Source organism: Saccopteryx bilineata, chromosome 4, assembly GCF_036850765.1.
Source record: "Saccopteryx bilineata isolate mSacBil1 chromosome 4, mSacBil1_pri_phased_curated, whole genome shotgun sequence".
Classification (NCBI taxonomy): Eukaryota; Metazoa; Chordata; class Mammalia; order Chiroptera; family Emballonuridae; genus Saccopteryx; species Saccopteryx bilineata.
In genome coordinates, this window is record NC_089493.1 from 53,195,420 (window position 1) to 53,219,484 (window position 24,065).

General features: G+C 41.8%; 1 protein-coding gene and 1 non-coding gene across 2 annotated transcripts; both read left to right on the forward strand.

The window, feature by feature from the left end:
- Positions 1–8,106: 8,106 nt before the first annotated feature.
- TIPIN (TIMELESS interacting protein) lies at positions 8,107–24,000 on the forward strand. The gene is given in 9 exon segments (XM_066273279.1): positions 8,107–8,230; positions 13,205–13,345; positions 13,463–13,541; positions 14,111–14,186; positions 17,220–17,342; positions 17,571–17,631; positions 20,586–20,792; positions 23,417–23,576; positions 23,578–24,000. Coding segments are annotated over 8 exon segments (879 nt in total). The 5' UTR covers positions 8,107–8,230; positions 13,205–13,212; the 3' UTR covers positions 23,618–24,000.
- LOC136336702 (small Cajal body-specific RNA 14) lies at positions 18,055–18,188 on the forward strand. Its single transcript, XR_010731530.1, has one exon. It is a non-coding gene; the product is annotated as a small Cajal body-specific RNA 14 (non-coding RNA).
- Positions 24,001–24,065: the final 65 nt, after the last annotated feature.

Sequence of the window (24,065 nt, forward strand, 5' to 3'; positions counted from 1 at the left end):
TTCACCCTCTTCTGACTTGAAGAGGTCCGTTCAGTTGTGGAACTGGGGTAACCAGTCTACACCTAGCCATATGGAACCTAGGACGCTGAGTTTTTCACTTCTATGTTAGAGATGAACTCATAAGATGGTGGGAGTCTTCAAACATAGAAAGGGTGTGCAAAGGTTACCTTATCTTACCAATTTGATTTACTACACAAAACTCATAACACCCAATAAAAGCCTATTCACTTTTTATCCTTCAGTATCCTATATTAAAACAGTACCTTTATCATTGTTTAATCCACACTTATTTTACTACAAAGGAGAAAACAGAACAATAAAGTGGTTTGATTATGGTCAGACTTTCAGTTCCTAGTAGAACTGATATTGTAATTTGAGGCTATATTCTAGGAAAGATTCCAAAAGGCATGATAATGTACAGGGATGCTATAGTTCACTTGTGCTGAGAATTGCTTGAGTGTATTATTGTGAAAGCACTATTTATGTTCTTAATATTTATTTTTAGAAACACTCTAAAATTGCAAAATTAATATTAGTTTAATATTTTTTCTATTTTGATATTTGTAGCCATCTGTTAGTCGTCCCTCACATCTTTTCACCCTTTCTTCCACAGTAATAGAAACCCTGAATTTTTACCGGCTCATGACCACCAAGAATAAAGACTATATTCCCAGCTTCTCTTACAGCTATGTGCAGTAATAAGATTATAGCCTGGATGTAGCCAGAATTGTTGTATGAGACTTTTGGAAAATGTTCTTAAAATGTGGGGCCCTACCCTTCTCTTTTCCCTCCCTCCTGCTGACTGGGATGCAGTTGGAACTCTAGGAGCTATCTTGGACAATAAGATGATCTTGAGAATGGAATTCTCATATGGTAAAGCAAGAAGACAGGAGATTGGATTCCTAACACCATGGAACATAATATCAACTGTGGACTTACAAAAGACAAACTATCTCCTTTCCATCTTGTTTGTTATTTTAGTTTATTTTTTTCTGTTATTTGTAGCTGAACCAGATCCTAGCTCATAATCCCTGGTCTGGACACCTTGATTGCTAATGCTGATGCAGACCTGATTGGGTGATAGAATCCCGACTGTCATGTACAAGGCAGGGGCAAGTAGACGTCATAACCTTGAGATCAACTCCTCAGGTACACTTCAGAAGACCACCGCCACCAGCCAGTCCAGCGCTTACCTAAGTGATAACCCCAAATAACACCAGCCAATCAACATGGCCCATAGACTTTGCTTTTTCAATGTAGGAAAGAGATAGTTTATGGTCCTTTTGTTTTAGAAGATTTACCCCATTTCTCTTCTTTCAAACCTCATCTCTGGACTGGGTTCCCTGCCTGCCCTAATAATTTTTACATTCCATACTCAATCTTTGGTCTTTAATAGTTTATTTATTTATTTATTTATTTTAGAATAAACACCTTTATTACATGAGGGAAGCTAGGAGGGAGGAGGATTTCTTGCCTCTCCGGGCCTTGGTTTCCTCAGCTAGAACCCCAGCGCCTTGCCCTCTAGCTCATAGCCCTCCTCTCCGCCACACTGGCCTGGTCTTCAAGTGGTGCACGCAAGAAGCTTGCCCTGCTGGGACTCTCCCTCTAGAAGATGGCATTCTTTCTCCTTTAATTATATTTCTTCTGAATTTTCTTTGATCATTTTTTGTTTAAAATCTCTTCCTTGCCTGACTGGTGGTGATGCAGTGGATGGAGCATGGACCTGGAATGCTGAGGTCCCTGGTTTGAAACCCTGAGGTTGCCAGATTGAGTGTGGGCTTGTCAGCTTGACCATGGGCTTCTCGGCTTGAGCATGCACAGGGTCACCAGCTGGATCGTGGGGTTGCCCACTGGAAGACGCTGGCTTGAGCAAGAAGTCACTGGCTCTGCTTGAGCCCCCTCTTACCCACAACCTTCTGTCAAGGCACATATGAGAAGCAGTCAATGAATAACTTTTTTTTTTTTGAGAGAGACACACAGATAGACAGATAGAAAGGGAGAGAGATGAGAAGCATCAATTCTTCATTGCAGCACCTTAGTTGTTCATTATTTTCTCATATGTGCCTTGACCGGGGGGCTTCAGTCAAGCCAGTGACCCCTTGCTCAAGCCAGTGACCATGGAGTCACATTTATGATCCCATGCTCAGGTCAGCAACCTCAGAATTTCAAACCTGGGTCGTCAGTGCCTAAGCCAACACTTCTATCCACTGCGTCACTACGCCACCACCGGGTCAGGCAATCAATGATCAACTAAAGTGAAGCAACTATGGGTTGATGCTTCTTATCTCTCTCCTCCCTCTCTCTCCCTCCCTGTCTCTCTCTCTCTCTCCTTCTAAAATGAACAAAATAAAATAAAACAGAACTCTTCCTCCTCAGAAGTCAGCTTGGCATCCTTCCTATGGTCAAGCAGCAGGGCATAATGGGACTCATACACTGTTGGTAGGGTGCGCTGTCAGTGAGCATGATGTAGTTCTTTACTAAGGTCTTATTGTGGACCAGTTGTTGGGTGCATTGTAGACACATCAATAATTTTTGTTTTTTAAAAACTTTAATTTATTAATTTTAGAGAATGGGGGGGGACAGGACTGGAGCAGGAAGCATCAACTTGTAGTAGTTGCTTCTTTTTTTTTTTCTTTTTTTTTTTTTTAGTAGTTGCTTCTTGTATGTGCCTTGACCGGGCAAGCCCAGGGCCTCAAAACAGGGGACCTCAGCATTCCAGGTCTACTCTTTATTCACTGTGCCACCAGAGGTCAGGCTCAATAATCTTTGTTCTGTACATACAGCGTTCTGAGCCCCAGAAGTTACCCATGTCCAGCTGCAAGGTTCGGCACTTCTTGTTGCTTCCCCGCACGCGGACTGTATGCATATGATGGGGGCCCATTTGAGTGTTGGCAGCAGGTGTCCCAGCTCATAACTTTGCTTCTTCTGGTAGGGCTTTTTCTTGTCCCTGGTCTTGGGGCACTTGGGCCTGTTGTCCAAAGAGATACCACTATACATTTTTTAAAAATGTTTTATTGATTTTTAGAAAGAGTGAGAAAGAGAAAGAGAAAGAGCAGGGAAAAGCAGGAAGCACCAACTCATAATAGTTGCTTCGTAGATGTGCCTTGACTGGGCAAGCCCAGGGCTTTGAACTGGTGACCTCAGTGTTCCAGGTCAACATTTTATCCACTATGTCACCATAGATCAGGCCTACTATTCATTTTTTAAAATATCAAATTGGTCCTGGCAAGGTGGCTCAGTTGGTTAGAGTGTTATCCCCATGTGCTAAGATTGCTGGTCAGGGCATACATAAGTTTCAACAAATGAATACATAAATAAGTGGAACAACAAATCAATGTTTGTTTGTTTTAAATTATTATTTGTTGATTTACAGATAGAGGAGAGAGAGAGAAGTGGAGCGAGAAGTTTCAATTCATAGTTGCTTTACTTTAGTTGTTCATTGATTGCTTGTCCTATACACTTTGACCTGGCAAGCTCAGGGTTTTGAACCAATAGCCTCAGCATTCCAGGTCAATGCTGTATCCACTGTGCCACCACAGGTCAGTCAAATCAATGTTTCTTTCTTCCTCTCTCTCTCTCTCTCTTTCTCTTTCTGTCTGTCTTTGTCTCTCACTAAAATCAATAAATGGTCTATGAGAAAGCTATCTTTTATATCTCTGATGAAATTGCTAAGTAAAATATATTTCTAGTTTCCTCACATGTGAAAAAAAGAAACCATTATCTTTGATAATATGTCAATGCCTAAACAACTGTGATAATTATATTCATGAGCCCACAAACAATCACTTACCTGGTATTTACATTTTTTAAAAGGGTCAAACATAAAAAGTTATCGGGATAATTAGAGAAAGAGGAAGGGAGAGAGAGAAGTAGGAATATCAAACTGCTCCTGTATGAGCCCTGACCCGGAAATCAAACCAGCAACCTCCACGCTCCAGGACGATGCTCCAACCAATCAAGTTATCTGGCCAGGGCATAATTTTTTTAAATCTCTCTCTTTTTTTTAATTTTTTTTATTTATTTATTATTTTTTGTATTTTTCTGAAGCTAGAAACAGGGAGAGACAGTCAGACAGACTCCCGCATGCGCCCGACCGGGATCCACCTGGCATGCCCACCCGGGGGGCGACGCTCTGCCCACCAGGGGGCAATGCTGTGCCCCTCTGGGGCGTTGCTCAGTTGCGACCAGAGCCACTCTAGCGCCTGTGGCAGAGGCCAAGGAGCCATCCCCAGCGCCTGGGCCATCTTTGCTCCAATGGAGCCTTGGCTGCGGGAGGGGAAGAGAGAGACAGAGAGGAAGGAGAGGGGGAGGGGTGGAGAAGCAGATGGGCGCTTCTCCTGTGTGCCCTGGCTGGGGATCGAACCTGGGACTTCTGCACGCCAGGCTGACGCTCTACCACTGAGCTAACTGGCCAGGGCCTCTCTTTTTTTTTTTTTAATTATTTTTATTGTACTTATTCATTTCATAGAAGAGAGAGAGAGAGAGAGAGAGAGAGAGAGAAGTGGGAGGAGCAGGAAGCATCAACTCCCATATGTGCCTTGACCAGGCAAGCCCAGGGTTTCAAACCTGCGACCTCAGCATTCCAGGTCAAGGCTTTATCCACTGCGCCACCACAGGTCAGGCATCTCTCTCTTTTTTTTTTTTTTTTTTTTTTTAAAGAAGCCTTCCTTTGTGCCTTTTTATTTATTTATTTTTTTAATTTTTTTTTATTATTATTATTTTATTTTTAGAGAGGATAGAGAGACAGAGAGAAGGGGGAGGAGCTGGAAGCATCAACTCCCATATGTGCCTTGACCAGGCAGGGCTTTGAACCAGCAACCTCAGCGTTTCCAGGTTGACGCTTTACCCACTGCGCCACCACAGGTCAGGCATCTCTCTTTTTTTTTAGAGAGACAGAGAGAGGAAAGGAGAGAGGGGGAGGAGGAAGGGAAGCATTCATTTGCTTTTCCATTCAGTCATGGGTTCATTGGTTGCTTCCCTGAGTGTGTCCTCACTGGGGATCAAACCTGCAACCTTGCCGTTTTGGGACAATGCTCTTAACCCACTGAGCTAACTCACAAGGGCTGGTATTATTGTTAGTAATGAGAAAACTGAAGCATAATCAAAAGTCATCAAGTAGTAAGTGATGTAACTGAGATTCAAACCCTCAGAGCTTCTGCTCTGGGCTTTCTTTTTAGTAGGGTCAGGAGAGTGGTATATAACTTTTTAATTTCTCAAAGTGCTTTTTTATTTACTTTATTACATATAGAGAATATAGACTATCTGGATAATTAGAAAAATGACTCTTGCCTAAGTTATTCTTTTTTTTCTTATTTTTTTAGAGAAGAAGGGAGAGAGATAAGAAGCTTCAGCTCATAGTTGCATCATTTTAGTTGTTCATTGATTGCTTTTCATATGTACCTTGACGGGGTGGGGGGGGGCTCCAGCTGAGCCAGTGACACCTTGCTCAAGCCTGTGACCTTCGAGCTCAAGGAAGCAATTATAGGATCATGTCAATGATCCCACACTCAGCCTGTGACCCATGCTCAAGGCGGTAAGCCTGCGCTCAAGCTGGTGACCTTGGGGTTTAGAACCTGGGACCTCAGTGTCCCAGGTCGATATTCTATCCACTGCACCACCACTGGTCAGGCAATTATTCATTCTTGAGGTTGACATATTTCTTGTTCAAATTAATGTTAATTTAGTTAATTGCTTAATATTAATGTTATCTTGCATGTATAGAAATAAAACTAAGGAAAATGTGGTATATATACATATTTGCATACATATTTTAGAGCTTCAATTTATTTTGTTTTCACAATTTGATTTATTCTTTTATAATTTTTTTTTTTCATTTTTCTGAAGCTGGAAACAGGGAGAGACAGTCAGACAGACTCCCGCATGCGCCCGACCGGGATCCACCCAGCACGCCCACCAGGGGCGAAGCTCTGCCCACCAGGGGCCGATGCTCTGCCCATCCTGGGCGTCGCCATGTTGCGACCAGAGCCACTCTAGCGCCTGAGGCAGAGGCCACAGAGCCATCCCCAGCGCCCGGGCCATCTTTGCTCCAATAGAGCCTTGGCTGCGGGAGGGGAAGAGAGAGACAGAGAGGAAGGAGGGGGTGGGGGTGGAGAAGCAAATGGGCGCTTCTCTTGTGTGCCCTGACCGGGAATCAAACCTGGGACTCCTGCACGCCAGGCCAACGCTCTACCGCTGAGCAAACCGGCCAGGGCTCTTTTATAATTTTAATGAAATCTTTCAAGTGACAGAAAAATAGAATAATGTTACAAATAGTACTCATGTTCTTGGTTTGTCAAATCTTGGTGCAGATAACTTGTTTTTAGGTTTTTTTTCTTCTTTTAAAAATTTTCCTTTTTTAAGTGAGAAGAGGGAAGATAGACAAACTGCTTTATGCAGGGGGTTGGGGGCGGTACCGGGATCCACCCTGCAACCTCTGTATGGGTGGATGCTCAGACCAATCCAGCTGCCCAGAGAGAAAGAGAGAAAGACGGGGGAGTGGGAGGGGAAGAGAAGTAGACTGTGGCTTCTCATGTGTGTTCTGACTGGGGATGGAACCTGGGAAGTCTGTAGGCTGGTCGGGTGGTCTATCCACTCAGCCAAACATCCAGAGCTTAGTTTTTGAATAGTTAATGCATTTATATGTTCTAAAAAAAGTATAGTGTTAAGTTCCCATCACACTGTATCCCACACACCCATTTCCTGTCCCCACAGTGCTATATATTTATTTCCTGTTTTGTGTGCGAGTGCACATGTGTATAAAAAAAGATATGAATAATTTGGACTGACTTAAAAAAGCATTAACTTATTTTTTTATTTTTTTATTTTTTTCTGAAGCTGGAAACGGGGAGGCAGTCAGACAGAGTCCCGGATGCGCCTGACTGGGATCCACCCAGCACGCCCACCAGGGGGCGATGCTCTGTCCATCCTGGGCGTCACTCTGTCGCCTGGGGCAGAGGCCAAGGAGCCATCCCCAGCGCCCAGGCCTTTTGCTGCTGCGGGAGGGGAAGAGAGAGACAGAGAGGAAGGAGAGGGGGAGGGGTGGAGAAGCAGATGGGCGCCTCTCCTGTGTGCCCTGGCCGGGAATCGAACCCGGGACTTCCGCATGCCAGGCCGACGCTCTACCACTGAGCAAACCAGCCAGGGCCACATTAACTTATTTTTAAGAAAGAAACATTTATTTGTTCCATTTATTTATGCATTACTTGCTTTTTTTTTTTTTTTTTTTTACAGAGACAGAGTCAGAGAGAGGGATAGATAGGGACAGACAGGAACGGAAAGAGATGAGAAGCATCAATCATCAGTTTTCTTGTTGCGACACCTTGGTTGTTCATTGATTGCTTTCTCATATGTACCTTGATGGTGGGGCTATAGCAGACAGAGTAACCCCTTCTCAAGCCAGAGACCTTGGGTCCAAGCTGGTGAACTTTTTTTTGCTCAAACCAGATGAGCCTGTGCTCAAGCTAATGAGCTTGGGGTCTTGAACCTGGGTCCTCCGCATCCCAGTCAGATGCTCTATCCACTGGGCCACCGCGTGGTCAGGCTTTGCTTGATTCTTATATATGCCCTGACCCGGGATCAAACCTACAAACTCAGTGTTATCAGGGAAACGATTTTACCAACTGAGCAACCCAGCCCGAGCTTAAAAAACAAAAAACATTAAGGGTAACAAATCTCTGATATTCTTCTTTGTGCCTACACTCCTAATGCTAACTCTTGACTGCCTCTTTTATCCCAGCTCATAATTTAATAAGCAATTAATAAAACTCCATGTTCAAGGAATTTTGCTAACTCTGAAGAATCGGTAGTTTCTCATTAAACTGCTTCTATCCTTTCTACTTCATCTACAATCCAGATGTCTAAAAAACAGAGACCTATTTCCAAAGTCTAAAATGCCTGGAGCTTAACAAACAGGAACTCAACGCAAACAAGGACTCCTAACTTCTAGGAAGAATTCAGGAGGAAGGAAGCTGTAGGGTGCCGGCGGTGGGATGGGAGGGACCTTAAAAAGGCGGAGTCGGACGTGGATGGACGTGCCCTGAAGGAGGGCCGTGCGCAAATTCGGCGCCAAACGCGGAGCGCTCTTTGGCCGCTGTAGCTTTGGAGTCTCGCGAGACGCGCACTTTGCTAGCCACGCCAAGTGAGGTGCGGTAGTTACCGCTGTCTGCGTGGTTTGTGAGCGGACTGGCGGGACAGTGAAGAACCTGAGGAGTGAAGCGGCCTAGGGATTTAGGTGGGGGAGCCGGGGTTCTGGGGAGTCGCAAGGAGGGAGTGAGGAAGGTGGAGTACAGAACTGAGGTGGACTTGGGCTGAGCGATACCGGAGAGGCCTGACCGGCCCGGACCGGTGGGGATAAGAGCAGGCACCATTACCTTTTTTTGTTGTTTATGTTTCGGGTCTGCCTTTCACTAAACCTAGCCATTTAGCGGGAGGCAGATGTCTTTCCATGGCCACCTCCTGTTCATGGGCTTCTGAACAAAGAAGGCGTCCCGTGAATATTGACTGAATGAAGTAGAAGTGAGAATAGACAGGGGAGCGACGGTGAGAATGTTGGAGAATGGATGGGATGGGAAGTTTAGTGTTTTCGGGGATGGTCAGCAAAGAGGGACATGGAGTCAGCCCGGTAGAGAACTTCCCTTGCTAAAGGGGCTTCTGGGTTTTAAAACAAATAATAATTTTAGAGAGGGGAAAGGAGTGAGAGAGAAACATTGATTTATTTTTCCACTTATTTATGCACTTATTGCTTGATTTTTTAAAAAAAATTTTATTTATTGACTTGAGAGAAAGCAGGAGCTAAAGCGGGAAGCATCAACCCATAGTAGTTACTGCTCGTGTGTGCTTTGACCAGCAAGCCCTGAGTTTCGAACCAGCGACCTCCGCGTTCCAGGTTGATGCTTTATCCACTGCACCACCACAGGTCAGGCTATTGGTTGATTCTTCTGTGTGCCCTGACTGGCAGTGGAACTGGCAACCTTGACGTATGGGGATAATGTTCTAACCAACTGAGCCACCTGGCCAGGGCAGAGGAGCTTCTGTTTTGATAACTTGGGAAAAGTTAGATGTTGGACATCTAAAGGGTCTAGGAGCAAACTGTAGTTTGGACATTATATTTCTTTGTTACCTTCACTCCTTTGGGAGAGTGAGGACTACAGGAAGGAATTAAGAGAATTTCATCTGTCTTAAAAGCAACAGTAAAGAGACAGTGTAACCATTACCAAGAAGTGGAAGATGTGCATTAGCAGTTTACTGTCAAGCCCTGCCCCATGGTTGGCCAGTTGCTTACATTCCATCTTGCCACATTTAAAGTAGTTTGTGTCTTGTCATCAAACTCAGAGCTCCCTGTCAGCCTCAAAGGTGTGAACCTCATTTCCTCCTAGCCGGCTTAACTAGAATAGGGCTAAGTATATGTAATGTAGGTAGGAGGCTACTTGAATGGTTACAGTCTCTAACTGCCTTTCTTCCAATTTTGAAAACCTATGGTTCGTGGGTCATCAACAGTTGATAATTATTTTGTTTTTATGTACATGTGTTATGGTCGTGGAAATTTAGAATTGGAGAGACTAGAGGTCATTTAGCTTTAGTAGTTTTACTGTTTTGGGGAAGCTTTTATAATTTTTATTTATTTATTTATTTATTTTTACAGTCAGAGAGTGAGTCAGAGAGAGGGATAGACAGGGACAGACAGACAGGAACAGAGAGAGATGAGAAGCATCAGTCATCAGTTTTTCATTGCACGTTGCAACACCTTAGTTGTTCATTGATTGCTCTCCTTGACTTGACTGTGGGCCTTCAGCAGACCGAGTAACCCCTTGCTGGAGCCAGCGACCTTGGGTTCAAGCTGGTGGGCTTTTCCTCAAACCAGATGAGCCCGCACTTAAGCTGGAGACCTTGGGGTCTCGAACCTGGGTCCTCCGCATCCCAGTCCGACACTCTATCCACTGTGCCACCGCCTGGTCAGGCGAAGCTTGTAATTCTTCATTCTTTCATTCAACAAAAATATATTGAGTGTCTGTTGTGTATGAACTTCAGGGATGCAATGGTAAAGCACAAAGAGACCTACTTGCTTTTTACTCTTTTAGGGCTACAGGCTAGTGTGGGAGACAAACATTAATCAAATAATCACACAAATAGAACTTACTGTTGAAATGTGTTAGTGTTATGAAATTTGTACTTGATATCTGGAATGCTTATTATAGGAGGATTTAGTTTAGGGAAATTGGGTAGACTTTTTTGTGGAGGTGATAATAGAGATCCGAAAGAGATGAGGAATCAAAATAGAGCCTTCAGGATTGGAAATGTCCTTTTCAAAAGTCTAGTGGCCTAAAGGATATGACTCTTTCAAATAACTGAAAGAAAAGAGCATGGAGTAGTGTAAAATGAGGCTGGAGAAGTGTGTGTGGGGGGGCGTGCCAAATCATGCAGGGCATTAGAGTTTTATCATTATCTAAAAGCAGAAGGAAGCCACTGAAATATTTAACCCAAGTGGTAATGAAATCAGCTTTACATTTCCAAAGGTTTGAGTTAGCTGCAATATGGAGAATGGATTGGAAAAGGCAAAAGTGCATTAGTAATGGAGTAATCTAAGAAATGTTAGGCAGTAGTTGTGGAGATAGGGAGAAATGGACAGATTTAAGTGATGTTTAGGAGGTAAATGGACAGGGTTTGTAAAGTAGAGGGAAGGAAGTGTCAAGGATGACTTGTAGGTTTCTAACTTGCTTAGCTGGGTAGATGTCATTTAATAAATCAGAAAAATTAGAAGTTCGGTTTTGTATGTTATGAGTTATAGATGCCTTTGAAAAATTTAAGAGCTGTAAGATGAAAAATAGGGATCTGGATTTCAGATTTGATGCCTAGGATGGAGATAAAAAATTAGTGAGTCATCTGCCATGGTGGGGAAGCTCTATTGGTTAGAATGTTGTCCCCATACACCAAGGTTGCAGTTGTGGGTTTGATCTCCAGTCAGGGTACATACAAGAATCAACCAACAGCCTGACCAGGCCGTGGTACAGTGGATAGAGCTTTGGACTGGGATGCGGAGGACCCAGATTCGAGACCCGGAGGTTGCCAGCTTGAGCGCGGGCTCATCTGGTTTGAGCAAAGCTCACCAGCTTGGACCCAAGGTCACTGGCTTGAGCAAGGGGTTAGTCAGTCTGCTGAAGGCCCACGGCCAAGGCACATATGAGAAAGCAATCAATGAACAACTAAGGTGTTGCAACGAAAAACTGATGATTGATGCTTCTCATCTCTCTCCATTCCTGTCTGTCTGTCCCTATCTATCCCTCTCTCTGACTTTCTCTCTGTCTCTGTAAAAAAAGAAAAAAAGAAACAGCCAACATAAAAGAATGCAACCAAGGAATGCATAAATAAGTGGTACAACAAATCGATGTCTCTATCTCGTCCCTCTTCCCTTCCTCTCTACAATGAATTTTTAAAAATTCTTTTGTTTTTCTTAAGTGAGAAGTGAGGAAGCAGAGAGATAGACTCCTGCATGTGTCCCGACTGGGATCCACCCAGCAAGCTCCCTATGAGGTGTTACTCTGCCCGGCTGGGATCATTGCTTTGTTGCTAGGCAACTAAGCTATTTTATTGCCTGAGGTGATACCATGGAGCCATCCTCATCCCCTGGGACCAACTTGCTCCAACTGAGCTGTGGCTGCGGGAGGCAAAGAGAGAGAGAGAGAGAGAGAGAGAGAGAGAGAAGGGGAGGGGGAGGGGTATGGAAACAGATGATTGCTTCTCCTGTGTGTCCTGACCGGGAATTGAACCTGGACATCCACACACTGGGCTGATGCTTTGCTGCTGAGCCAACTGGCCAGGGCCTACAATCAATTTTTAAAAAATTGGTGAGTCATCTGTAAATGCGTAATAAAGCCATGAATATAAATGAGTGAAGAGGGCCTAGGATGGAGTCTTGAATACTTACTAACCAGGTTAGAGGGAGATGAATCTTTGAAGAAGATCCAGGAGGAGTGCCCAGAAAGGAAGGAAAACCAGGCCATACTATATTTCAAAAGTCAATGGAAACACTTTTCCAGAGAAAGGTACTGATCAAAAGTGTCAGATGTTGCTGGGAGGTCAAGTAAGATGGTATAGAAAGCATTCTTTCAGGTTATCAACCTGAGGGTTATTTCTTTTTCTTCAAAGAAAACCTTACCTAGAAGATCAATATTGTAAATAGATTTTTTTTTTGTATATTTTTTGTATTTTTGTATTTTTCTGAAGCTGGAAACGGGGAGAGACAGACTCCCGCATGCGCCCGACCGGGATCCACCCGGCATGCCCACCAGGGGGTGACGCTCTGTTGCGACCAGAGCCACTCTAGCGCCTGGGGCAGAGGCCAAGGAGCCATCCCCAGTGTCTGGGCCATCTTTGCTCCAATGGAGCCTCAGCTGTGGGAGGGGAAGAGAGAGACAGAGAGGAAGGAGAGGGGGAGGGGTGGAGAAGCAGATGGGCGCTTCTCCTGTGTGCCCTGGCCGTTCGAACCCGGGATTTCTGCACGCCAGGCCGACGCTCTACCACTGAGCAAACCGGCCAGGGCCTAAATAGATTTTTTTAAAAGCTGCTCTGGGGGTAGTGGTGGGTGATGTACTTATCTCCTTATTTCATACCCATATGGACCATAGTTTGAAACCCTCTGAAAAGTCCAGATCATTTTATGATACAGGAAACTCAACAGTTGAGATAAAATGATTTGTTCAAAATTCTGTTATTTAATGGTAGGTATACATCAAAACTTGGTTCTTCTTATTTTTATCCCAGTTCTTTTTTTCTATTACTCTTATCATCTCCCCTTATCATCATGTGTGCTTTTGAAAATATGGGTTAACTGACTGAAACACATGAATTTTGCTGCAGGTAGATCTGAACTATGTAATAGGAACACTACTTGGATGAGTAAACATGGATTTTTTTGAGGAGGGGGTGAGACTAACAGGAAGGGAGAGAGATGAGAAGCAGCAACTCATAATTGTGTCACTTTAGTTCATTGATTGCTTCTCATATGTGCCTTGGCCAGAGGACTCCAGCTGGGCCAGTGACCCCTTGCTCAAGCCAGAGACTTTGAACTTCAAGCCATCAGCAACCTTTGGGCTGAAGCTGGATGAGCCCACTCTCAAGCTGGTGACCTCAATATCCCAGGTCAATGTGGGATACATCCACTGCGTTACCACGGATCGGGCGATGAATAAACGTTTACTTTTTTCCTCAGAAGGAAAGATGCTGGAACCACAGGAGGATGGTTTGATTGATCTACCAGATTATGGGAATTTAGAAGATGAAACATTTCCTCCTTTCCCACCTCCAGCTTCTCCAGAGAGAGAATATGGTGAAGGAGCTGAACCTGATGATGGTCTGTACAGAGTCCAAAAAGTGTCTGTTCAGTTATTCATCTGTCAGCTTAGAAATGACACATTGTATGGGTGAGGCTTAAATTTAAATATTAGTAAATCTTGGAATATTTCACCAGAATCAGGAAGAGGAGTGCCTGTTCCTGTACCTCCAAAGAAAACAGTTAAAAGGAATATACCCAAGTTGGATGCTCAGAGGTATTTTACTATTTCCTTAAACATCTGTACTTTTTCTTTATGTCTTTTTTTTTCTTTCTTTCTTAAAAGCTTTTTGTCAGGGGAATTTGGAGATCACACATTTATAAAGTTTTTGTTTTCAGTTCAGATAATATCTTTTTCTTCTTCTTCAAATTCAGGGAAAGGAGGGGAGGCAAAGATAGACTTCTGCATGTGTCCCAACTGGGATCCACCCGGCAAGCCCCCTAGATGCTCTGCCCTTCTGGGGCGTTGCTCCATTGCTCAGCAACTGAGCTGTTCTCAGCGCCTGAGGCAGAGGCCATGGAGCCATCCTCAGCACCCAGGGCCAACTCACTCAAATCGAGCCATGGCTGCAGGAGAACACAGAGAAAGAGAGAAGTGGGAGGCAGAAGGGTAGAGAAGCAGGTGGGCACTTTTCCTATGTGCCCTGACCAGGAATCAAACCTGGGACATCCACATGCTGGGCCGACGCTCTACTACTGAGCTGACTGGCCAAGGCCTGGTAATATCTTTTATTAGGGTCTTGGTGACTCTAAAAAACTTGAAATTTAAAACATTTCTATTCACAGATTAATTTCCGAGAGAGGGCTTCCAGCATTAAGGCATGTGTTTGATAAAGTAAAATTCAAAGGTAAAGGTCATGAGGTAAGAAAAGTCTGTTTTTTTATTTTAGATCTTTGTTTTTTAAAATACAGTCCCTCCTAATCTGTGAGGGATTGGTTCCAGGACCCCTGCCGATGGCAGACTCCATAGATGCTCAAGTCCTTTATATAAAATGGCATAGTATTTCCATACAACCTACTTTAAATCATCTCTGGATTACTGTAATACCTAATACAATGTAAATGTTATGTAAATAGTTATATTGTTGAGGGAATAATGCAAGAAAAAAGTCTGTATATGTTCATTACAGACTCATCGTAGGCCTAAATACATGACCCATGCCAGCAACAGCATAACATTTTTTTATTCATTTTAGAGAGGGGAGAGGGAGCCTGACCTGTGGTGGTGCAGTGGATAAAAGCATCGACCTGGAACGCTGAGGTCACCAGTTCAAAACCCTGCACTTGTTTGGTCAAGGCACATATGGGAGTTAATGCTTCCTGCTCCTCTCCCCTTTCTCTCCCCCCCTCCTCTCTCTCTAAAAAAAAAGAATAAAACAAAGAATAAATAGAGAGGGGAGAGGGAGAAAGAGAAAGAAAAAAAGAAGATGGGGGGGAGGATCAGGAATCATCAACTCCCATGTGCCTTGACCAGGCAAGCCCAGGGTTTCAAATTGGTGACCTAGGTGTTCCAGGTTGACACTTTATGCACTGCTCCACCACAGGTCAGGCAAACAGCATAACATGTTCCCCCCCTGAGTATTTCAGTCCACAGTTGGTTGAATCCATGGACGTAGAACCCACTGATATTTAAGGCCAACTTGATCTATAGATATGGGCCTGTTACCATGTTAGGAATCTTAGAATGTTTCATAGGTACAATCATTTATCATTGTATTGATTTAGAAACTATGACGTGGAAGGGCACTGTTAATAAGGAGCAGGAAACATGTCTTGTATCTTGGTTTTGCCACAGTATGTATGGCTTTGTTAGAATCATATCTGCGTTGGTACTTTATAATTTTGAGGAATAAAATTTACTTTTGTCTATTTCAAAAAGTAGGTTTTAGCTTTATGAGAGCAAGAACTTCACTTGTTATTGATCAATTATATGTCCCCAAGATAATGGTACCATGCCTGGTTATTAATAGGTTAAGTTTTGTTGGAAAATGGAGACATTTGAGAACTGTCAATCACTGGACAAATTATACATTTAAAATTTTTCTTATTTTTGAATCACATTTTTTTACAGATGATATCTTCATAGAGCTTTGCAGTTTATGTTGTATTTTCAAATGTATTTTTTTAATTCTCAACTTGTGTGATAGTTGTTGGTCCCATTACCTAATTAAGGAAACTGAGTTTAAGAGTTTTAAGTGCCCAGGGACAGGGCAGAGCCTAGACTTCCCATTTTATAGTCTAGCTAGAATAATGTGAAACAGTGAGCACTGTCTTGGTATGGTATGCAGGACCCTTGGGAAGAGGAAAGAGACTGGAAGCGGACAGCAATTCAGAGGCTGTTGCACTACCATGAAACAAGGTGAAAATAGCTTGAATAGGGTAGTAGTAGATAATATAGAGTACTTTTAGCTGGTTGGACTTAGGGAGGATAAAAGAAGTAAAAAAGAACCCCAAGATTTCAAAGCTGGAAGACTAAAAATTTACAGTACATTTGATCAGCTTCGTGGACAGGAAGAGAAAGAATATAAACCTGTGTCCTGTTTTACCACAATGCTAAACATAAATCAGGATGTAGTAAAGCCATATACAGCTCAGTTAACTCATTGCCCTTGTTGAAATTTTCAGGTAATATTGATGAATTGGTGCTTTGAGTTTAAGAAGTCTTCACCATCTACTTATTTTAATGGATTATCATAAATACATTTCTAATAAATATAATTGAATAAGGAAAAAAAAGAAGTCTTCATCATTTTCTTAAGATAAACTTATATAAAAGATAAATAAATATTTTGTGTTTTACTGGGTGAGGGTAGGCTCTGAAAGAGTATCTAGTCTTCTGTACTTTGCCCCTGAAAATTCTTACTATTTTCTCACAAAGTTGAATCCTCATTGCCTTTTCTTTATGTATGATTTTGGACTTCCCATTATATTTAGTATTTTTCTCTTCTTGTGTCCTTTGGGTCTAACATGACATTGTGAGGTGGCTGGCCAGCTACCCCTAACAATTAGAAAATGATCTTAGGTGATAGAATTCTCTCCTCTCCTCCTCCCCTTACCCTCCCCTGCCTTCCCAAGTGGGGAGACATAGAGATAGACTCCTGCTTGCGCCTGACCTGAATCCACCTGTCAAGCCAGCCCCCTCTGGGGTGTTGCTCGGCAACCAAGCTATTTTATTGTCTGAGGTGAGGCCATGAAGCCATCCTCAGTGCCCGGGGCCAACTTGATCCCACCGAGGGAGCCATGGTTGCAGGAGGAGGGAGGAGAGAGAGAGAGAGAGAAAAGCAGATGGGCGCTTTTCCTGTGTGCGTTGACTAGGAATCGAATCCGCGACATCCACATGCTGGGCTGATGCTCTACCACTGAACCAACCGACCAGGACCATATTTCATTTAATTAAAAAAAGTTATAATGTTAAATTGGAATTTCAAATATAGGTGTTCTGATCTAAGATTCTTTAAATTGTTCTTGCTGGTCTTCGATACTTTGCCCTTGGGCTTTCTGAATGTATTTTCACATGCTTAATTCTCAATGCTTTCTTTTCTATATATGATTTAGGAACCTGCCACTTTGTTTAGTTATTTCTAAAATATATCTTGACATATTTTATTAAAACTTATTTTTAGTATTACTTTACAGTCCTGAAACGACACATGTAATTATTTTTTAACTTTTAAATTTTCATCTGTTTTCCCTTCTGATTTAAAGAAAATTATATTCAGTGCTGTTTTAGACTGCAGTCTTCTAAGCCCTTAATAGTTATTTTTTCTTTTTAAAGTTTCTTCACTTTATAAATGTCACCAGTGACTTTGGCATTACTATTCAATTCTGAAATCTGTTAACAAGGTCAGTTCTGAGAATGAGTTTTCTATTTAGCATTTTTATTTTTATGTGCCAGGCTGAAGACTTGAAGACACTAATCAGACACATGGAGCACTGGGCACATAGGCTGTTCCCTAAACTGCAATTTGAGGATTTTATTGACAGAGTTGAACGCCTGGGAAATAAAAAGGAAGTGCAGGTATGTGTTGAGATTATGAATATTATTCACAATGTCGAGTAGTACAAGGATGGATTTAGTTAAAGCTAAGTAGTTGTTTGGGGTCTTCATTTTTAAATCTGTCTTGGTACAGAGAAGGAAAATTAATAGTAGTTATTTGAAGAACAATTATTTTGAAACAGTGGAATAAGTGACTATTTGTCCCAAAATGTTATTAGTGAAAATGTAAAATTATTTCTTTATTTTCAGACCTGTTTAAAACGTATTCGACTTGATCTTCCTATTTTACATGAAGATTTTAGCAATAATGGTAAGAATATAGGTTTATCTGCTCTACAACAATTTTGCTTTTAGAAATGGATTTAGTTGGGGTGGACAGTATCATAGGACTGGGTTCTTGTTTATATTGAGTTTATAATTAAAGTACGGTAAATATGAGTTAAAATGCTTTGGTGCATTTAGAATGTTGTGCATGTGTTTCTTTAAAGACATGGTTGCAGTGCTATTAAGAGATGTATTTAGCTATAGAACATGAATTTTTAAGAACTCTGATGGTAACCCACTGATCCTTTGAAGTTCTTGTTAGTGAAAATATATGACTAAATATAATGTTCATATACATGTATACCATTAAAAAAAGTGGCTTTGGAAAATTAGGCAGAATAACTTGATGAAAAGTTTACATTTCATTTAAGAGTGCAGATCCTGGATATAGGACTTTTGTAAGACTTATGTGACTGTTCCTGGTATTGATTGCATTTGTTTGTTGTACAGTGCAACCATAGGCAGTCACACACATCAAAACATGGTTCCTGCCGACAGAGTCTGTATAGTTATCAGATTTTCTGTGCGATGGCTCCATACATGTTTCTTCTTGTTGCTTTATACTTTTAATAGCTGTGGTAGAAAATACAGACTCCATATAGAAATACCCAAAATTATTTATAAATTGCTTTTAAAGTGTAAAGAAACTTCAAAAGGGATTTGGATTGTAAAAGACTGGATTAAATATGATTTTTAAATCTCATTAGAATAATTGTAAAGATTTGTCCTCATGTTTTAAATGTTTTGCTAGTTGTGATGGCTTTTACAATCACTAGCTAATATCATATGTACATAAGAAAAGGATGGTATATGTAAATTCATATTTTATTTTCTTTGTTTTTTTTTTGGTAAATTTGTATTTCAAGTGGTGGTCTTGGTGATAAGAAATATTTTTTTCTTGCCTATTTCTCATCTGATGAAGTTATTTTTTAACCCCATAATGTGAATGATGTAGAGAGAAGGTGAAGTGTCAGCTTTGCCATTGGTTTTTATTATTTTATTTTATTTATTCATTTTTAGAGAGGAGAGAGAGAGGGAGAGAGGAGAGAGGAGAGAGAGACGGGGAGGAGCTAGAAGCATCAACTCCCATATGTGCCTTGATCAGGCAAGCCCAGGGTTTCGAACCAGCGACCTCAGCATTTCCATCCATTGGTTTTTTTAGTTTGCTTTTGCTTGTATAATCTTCTACTTTCAGGTGTTGATTTTGCAAAAAATCTTTTTAAGCTACCATTTGTGCATTTTGTTGGGGTTGTTTTGGTTAAAACTAGATAGTTTGTTAGTCTACTTAACTGGGCAATTAGAATCAGCTGTATGCCACAATATGCTGAAATGAAAAATGAGTTAGGGCCCAACTATCCTTCCCCTTCCTTGAGGTGGAGCTGTCTCTATTAAGATAGCTTATAGACCACATGATAACTGTCATATGGATAAGTGATAGTTTATCACTGCCAGTCCTTATTTTAAATACAAGTTAGTAAAATTTAATTTGTCTTAATTCTTAAATGAGTTATAAATGGAAGATCTAATATTTATTTCTATAACACTGGATCATTTTTAGGGGTCTTCTACTTTGAAATAACTTACAGGTGGGTATAAGTGTTTATCAAGAACTTTTAGTCAAGATGGTGGCATAGGTAACTGTGGTACTTGCCTCCTCCCACAACCACATCAAAATTACAACTAAACTACAGAACAGCCATCATTAACAACTGCCTGAAACCTTAGCTGAATGGAAATCCTACAACTAGGGAATAAAAGAAGCCAAATGCAAACTGGTAGGAGGGGTGGAGATGAGGAATAGGCTGGTCCTGTACCCATGTGTGGTGGATAAAAATCGGGAGGGGTAAATTGGCCAAGGTCCTCCCCTGAGGAATGTGTGGTCCCAGCCTCACAGTAGGCCCTGCAGCCCAGGGTTCCAGTGCCAGGAAGAGAAGTCCATATAACTTTTGGCTATAAAAACCAATGGGGTTGAGGCTGAGGAAGATGGGGCTGTTGGAATCTCAGTTGTTCTTCTTTATTCATTTTTTTAAGTGAGAGGAGGGGAGATACATACTCCTGCATGCACCCCAACTGGGATCCACCTGGCAACCCCTCTCTGGGGCTTATGCTGAATCAACTGAGCTGTTTTTAGCGCCTGAGGCTGACATGCTTTAACCAATGAGCCACTGGCTGCAGAAGGGGGAGAGGGAGGGAGAGAGAAGTAGATGGTCGCTTCTCTTGTGTGCCCTGACCAGGCAAACCTGGGATGTCCATATGCTGGGCCATTGCTGTATCTGCTGAGCTAACCATCCAGGGCTGGAAGGTTTTTTTAAGAAAATTAAAGTGGCCCTGGCCTGTTGGCTCAGCGGTAGAGCGTCGGCCTAGCGTGCGGAGGACCTGGGTTCGATTCCTGGCCAGGGCACACAGGAGAAGCGCCCATTTGCTTCTCCACCCCTCCGCCGCGCTTTCCTCTCTGTCTCTCTCTTCCCCTCCCGCAGCCGAGGCTCCATTGGAGCAAAGATGGCCCGGGCGCTGGGGATGGCTCTGTGGCCTCTGCCTCAGGCGCTAGAGTGGCTCTGGTCGTAACATGGCGACGCCCAGGATGGGCAGAGCATTGCCCCTGGTGGGCAGAGCCTCGCCCCTGGTGGGCGTGCCGGGTGGATCCCGGTCGGGCGCATGCGGGAGTCTGTCTGACTGTCTCTCCCTGTTTCCAGCTTCAGAAAAAAAAAATGCAAAAAAAAAAAAAAAAGAAAAAAAAAAAAGAAAATTAAAGTGATTTGTAAATATTCCTTCTACTTGTTTAAGTCAAGTATGTGTTTTAACATTGTCATGTGTCACAAATTGTTTCTTTTAGTCTGTACCTTGTCACTTTAAACTGGTTTTAAATTAATAGTTATATAAACTATTTTTCTAACTAGTTTTATACTAGAAGATATACTTACTTTTTCTTTTCTACTGCAGATGAAGTTGGGGAAAATAATGACCATGGTGTAAATGCTACTGAATTAGATCCCTTTTTAACAAACTCACCTGAAAATGGGAAGTTTGCTTCTGAGTCAAGTAGAAGCCTAACTGAAGAGCAACAAGAAAGAATTCAGAGAAATAAACAACTGGCGTTGGAAAGAAGGCAGGCAAAACTACTGAGTAATAGTCAGTCCCTAGAAAATGGTACGTTTTATGCTGGTTTTTATGTGCTACCATTAATATAGCAAGGGCATGTTGGAAATTTTAACTTCTCTCCTATCACCCAAAATAAAATACCTCCAGGAGTAGAAAATGATGTATTAAGTTTATGTACATTTGAGAGAGAAAGAGACTCTGTGTGTGTGTGTGTGTGTGTTAGCTATTTGGAATCGTCAATAAATGAGTCCCAAGATGATTTTCTAAATAGTTGAGTACCTCTTTAAAAGTTATTTTATTTAAAATGGATTCTTAATCTTTCAAAAACATATTCTTCCCTGATCCTTAAAGCATATGACCATCTGAAACGTACCTAATTTTATTAACCCATATCACCCCAATTAATTCAATAAAAAAGGTTTTTAAAAAGGATGTGACACATAGTTTTATCTTTAGGAGCATAATTAATGAACATTAATTTTTATGGTATTTCCTGAACATAAGTGCATTTTGCACTCACTGAGGATTTTAGAGCCATCTGTTATGACATGAATGGGTCTTAAAATGTATTTTTAATTGTATTGTGTCATTTTTGTTGTGAGCTATCAGTTTGATTACTTGTTATATCTTTCTAGTAAAACTGCCTTAAAATTTGCTTTTTTTTTTTTTTTTTAAATTAAGTTAGAGGTTGGGAGGCAGCAACAGACTCTCACATGTGCCTGGACTGCAATCCACCCAGCAAGCCCCTTACCAGGCAATGCTCTGCATGTCAAGGCTGCTGCTCGGCAGCTGAGCTATTTTAGTGCCTGAGGCGAGGCCATGGAGCCATCGTCAGCACCCAGGGCCAACTTTGCTTGAACCATTCAAGCCATGGCTGTGGGACAGGAAGAGATGGGGTGGGGAGGGGGAGAAACAGATGGTCTCTTCTCCTGTGTTTCTTGACCAGGAATCCAACCTGGGACTTCCACACATTGGACCAATGCTCTACCACGGAGCCAACCAGCCAGGCCTATTTTTATTTATTTGTTTGTTTGTTTATTTTACAGAGACAGAATCAGAGAGAGGGATAGATAGGGGCAGATAGACAGGAATGGAGAGAGATGAGAAGCATCAATCATCAGTTTCTCGTTGCGACACCTTAGTTGTTCATTGATTGCTTTCTCATATGTGCCTTGACTGCGGGCCTTCAGCAGACCAAGTAACCCCTTGATTGAGCCAGCGACCTTGAGTCCAAGGTGGTGAGCTTTTTTTGCTCAAACCAGATAAGCCCGTGCTCAAGCTGGCGACCTCAGGGTCTCGAACTTGGGTCCTCTGCATTCCAGTTCGATGCTCTACCCACTGTGCCACCGCCTGGTCAGGCGCCAGGGCCTATTTTTAAAAAATAGTAAGTAGTGAAGATACCATGTTGTAAAATACGTCTCACCCAAAATAACAAAATTCTCAAGTGAAAATTATTGCGACATCATGATTTTAGTTAAAGAGGAAAGAAGAGAGATAGAGACAGGAACATCTATTCCTGTATGTGTCCTGACCAGGAATCAAACTGGCACTGGCAACCTCTGTGCTTTAGGACGATGCTCTGAGCTGTCTGGCCAGTGCTGAATTTAATTTTTAAGTTTACAAATGGATGTTTTATTACTTCCATGTGAGAAACTACATGAAGATAAAACTATTGTTGATAGCAATGTCTTGTCTTCCTTGCTGTTACTATCAAGGTATTCTTGGCAATAAGCATTTTAAGATTCATCTATTTATATATACAACTTAAAAATATAAGTAGAAATAAGTATCTTAAATTTTGTTTTACATCACTTTAAGATGCAGATATTAAGTGCATTTGATCTTTAAAACTTCTCTAGGCCCTGGCCCGTTGGCTCAGCGGTAGAGCGTCGGCCTGGCGTGCGGGGGACCCGAGTTTGATTCCTGGCCAGGGCACATAGGAGAAGCGCCCATTTGCTTCTCCACCCCTCCCCCTCTCCTTCCTCTCTGTCGCTCTCTTCCCCTCCCGCAGCCAAGGCTCCATTGGAGCAAAGATGGCCCGGGCGCTGGGGATGACTCCTTGGCCTCTGCCCCAGGTGCTAGAGTGGCTCTGGTCGAGGCAGAGCGACGCCCTGGAGGGGCAGAGCATCGCCCTCTGGTGGGCGTGCTGGGTGGATCCCGGTCGGGCGCATGCGGGAGTCTGTCTGACTGTCTCTCCCCGTTTCCAGCTTCAGAAAAATACAAAAAAAAAAACCAAAAAAAAAAAACCCCAAAAAAAACTTCTCTAATACACTGCTACAAAAATTAGGGGATATTTTATTGCTTCTTATTCATTTTGAAATATCCCCTAATTACACTCACAAAAATTAGGGGGTACGTTATCGCTTCATATTTATTTTGAAATATTCCCTAATTTTTATGAGCAGTATAGTTGTGATTTTTGAATGAGAAGTTTTATTTGGCAATGATTTGAAGATTTGAGTTCAGTACTTTTCAAGATCTCTTGCATTTTTGAATGGACTTTATACAGGTATAAAAATGGCTTTGTTTGGAAGAAAGTGATCATAATGAACATGAACTAAAATGATCATAGATATCATTTTTTTTTAGTCAAAGCTTGTGAGGAGATTTGTGTTAGGTAAGATTGGATTAGGTGCTTAAATAGTATGTAATAATGATGACTTCTATTTCAGATTTGTTACTGAACGCATCCAGGGCACAGACAGTTGAAGATACTGATACAAGTGAGGGTCATAATGAAGAGTCAGATGGATTTAACAAAGACATTATAGATGATCCACATGATGATGCTTCTGCCAATATTTTAAATCAGGAGGAGGAATTGAAAACAGAAACCTCAACTGGACCAACCATTTAAAAATGTACACCAGTAATTTAATTGTATGCTTCATTCAGAAACATTACTGAGGTTAGATAGGCCTCAGCTAAGGAAATGAACTTGGTATCCTCCAAATTTGAGATTACTATGGATTTTGTCTGTTTTGAGTGAAATCCTTAACTAGTAAAATCTTTACAAATTTGTTTTTAAAATCTGGTATTTCTTATAATTACACTTGTTTTTTATTAACTTCAATTAAGTGTATTGATTCTCTATGTTTTTGTAATAGTATGAGTTCGTAACAGTGATTAGTAGTTAATAAGCAGTTTTCTGCTGCCAGTGTCATTGATGCCTTGTTTTCGCTAAATTGGGTGGTAGTTTAAGATGTAAATACATAATAAAATTAATACCCACTTAAAAAATAATCTTACATCTTTAGAGGCTTTATGAGAGTTTCTTCTTGCTATTTATTTCTGCAATTTATAATTTTGGTAAAGTTTTTA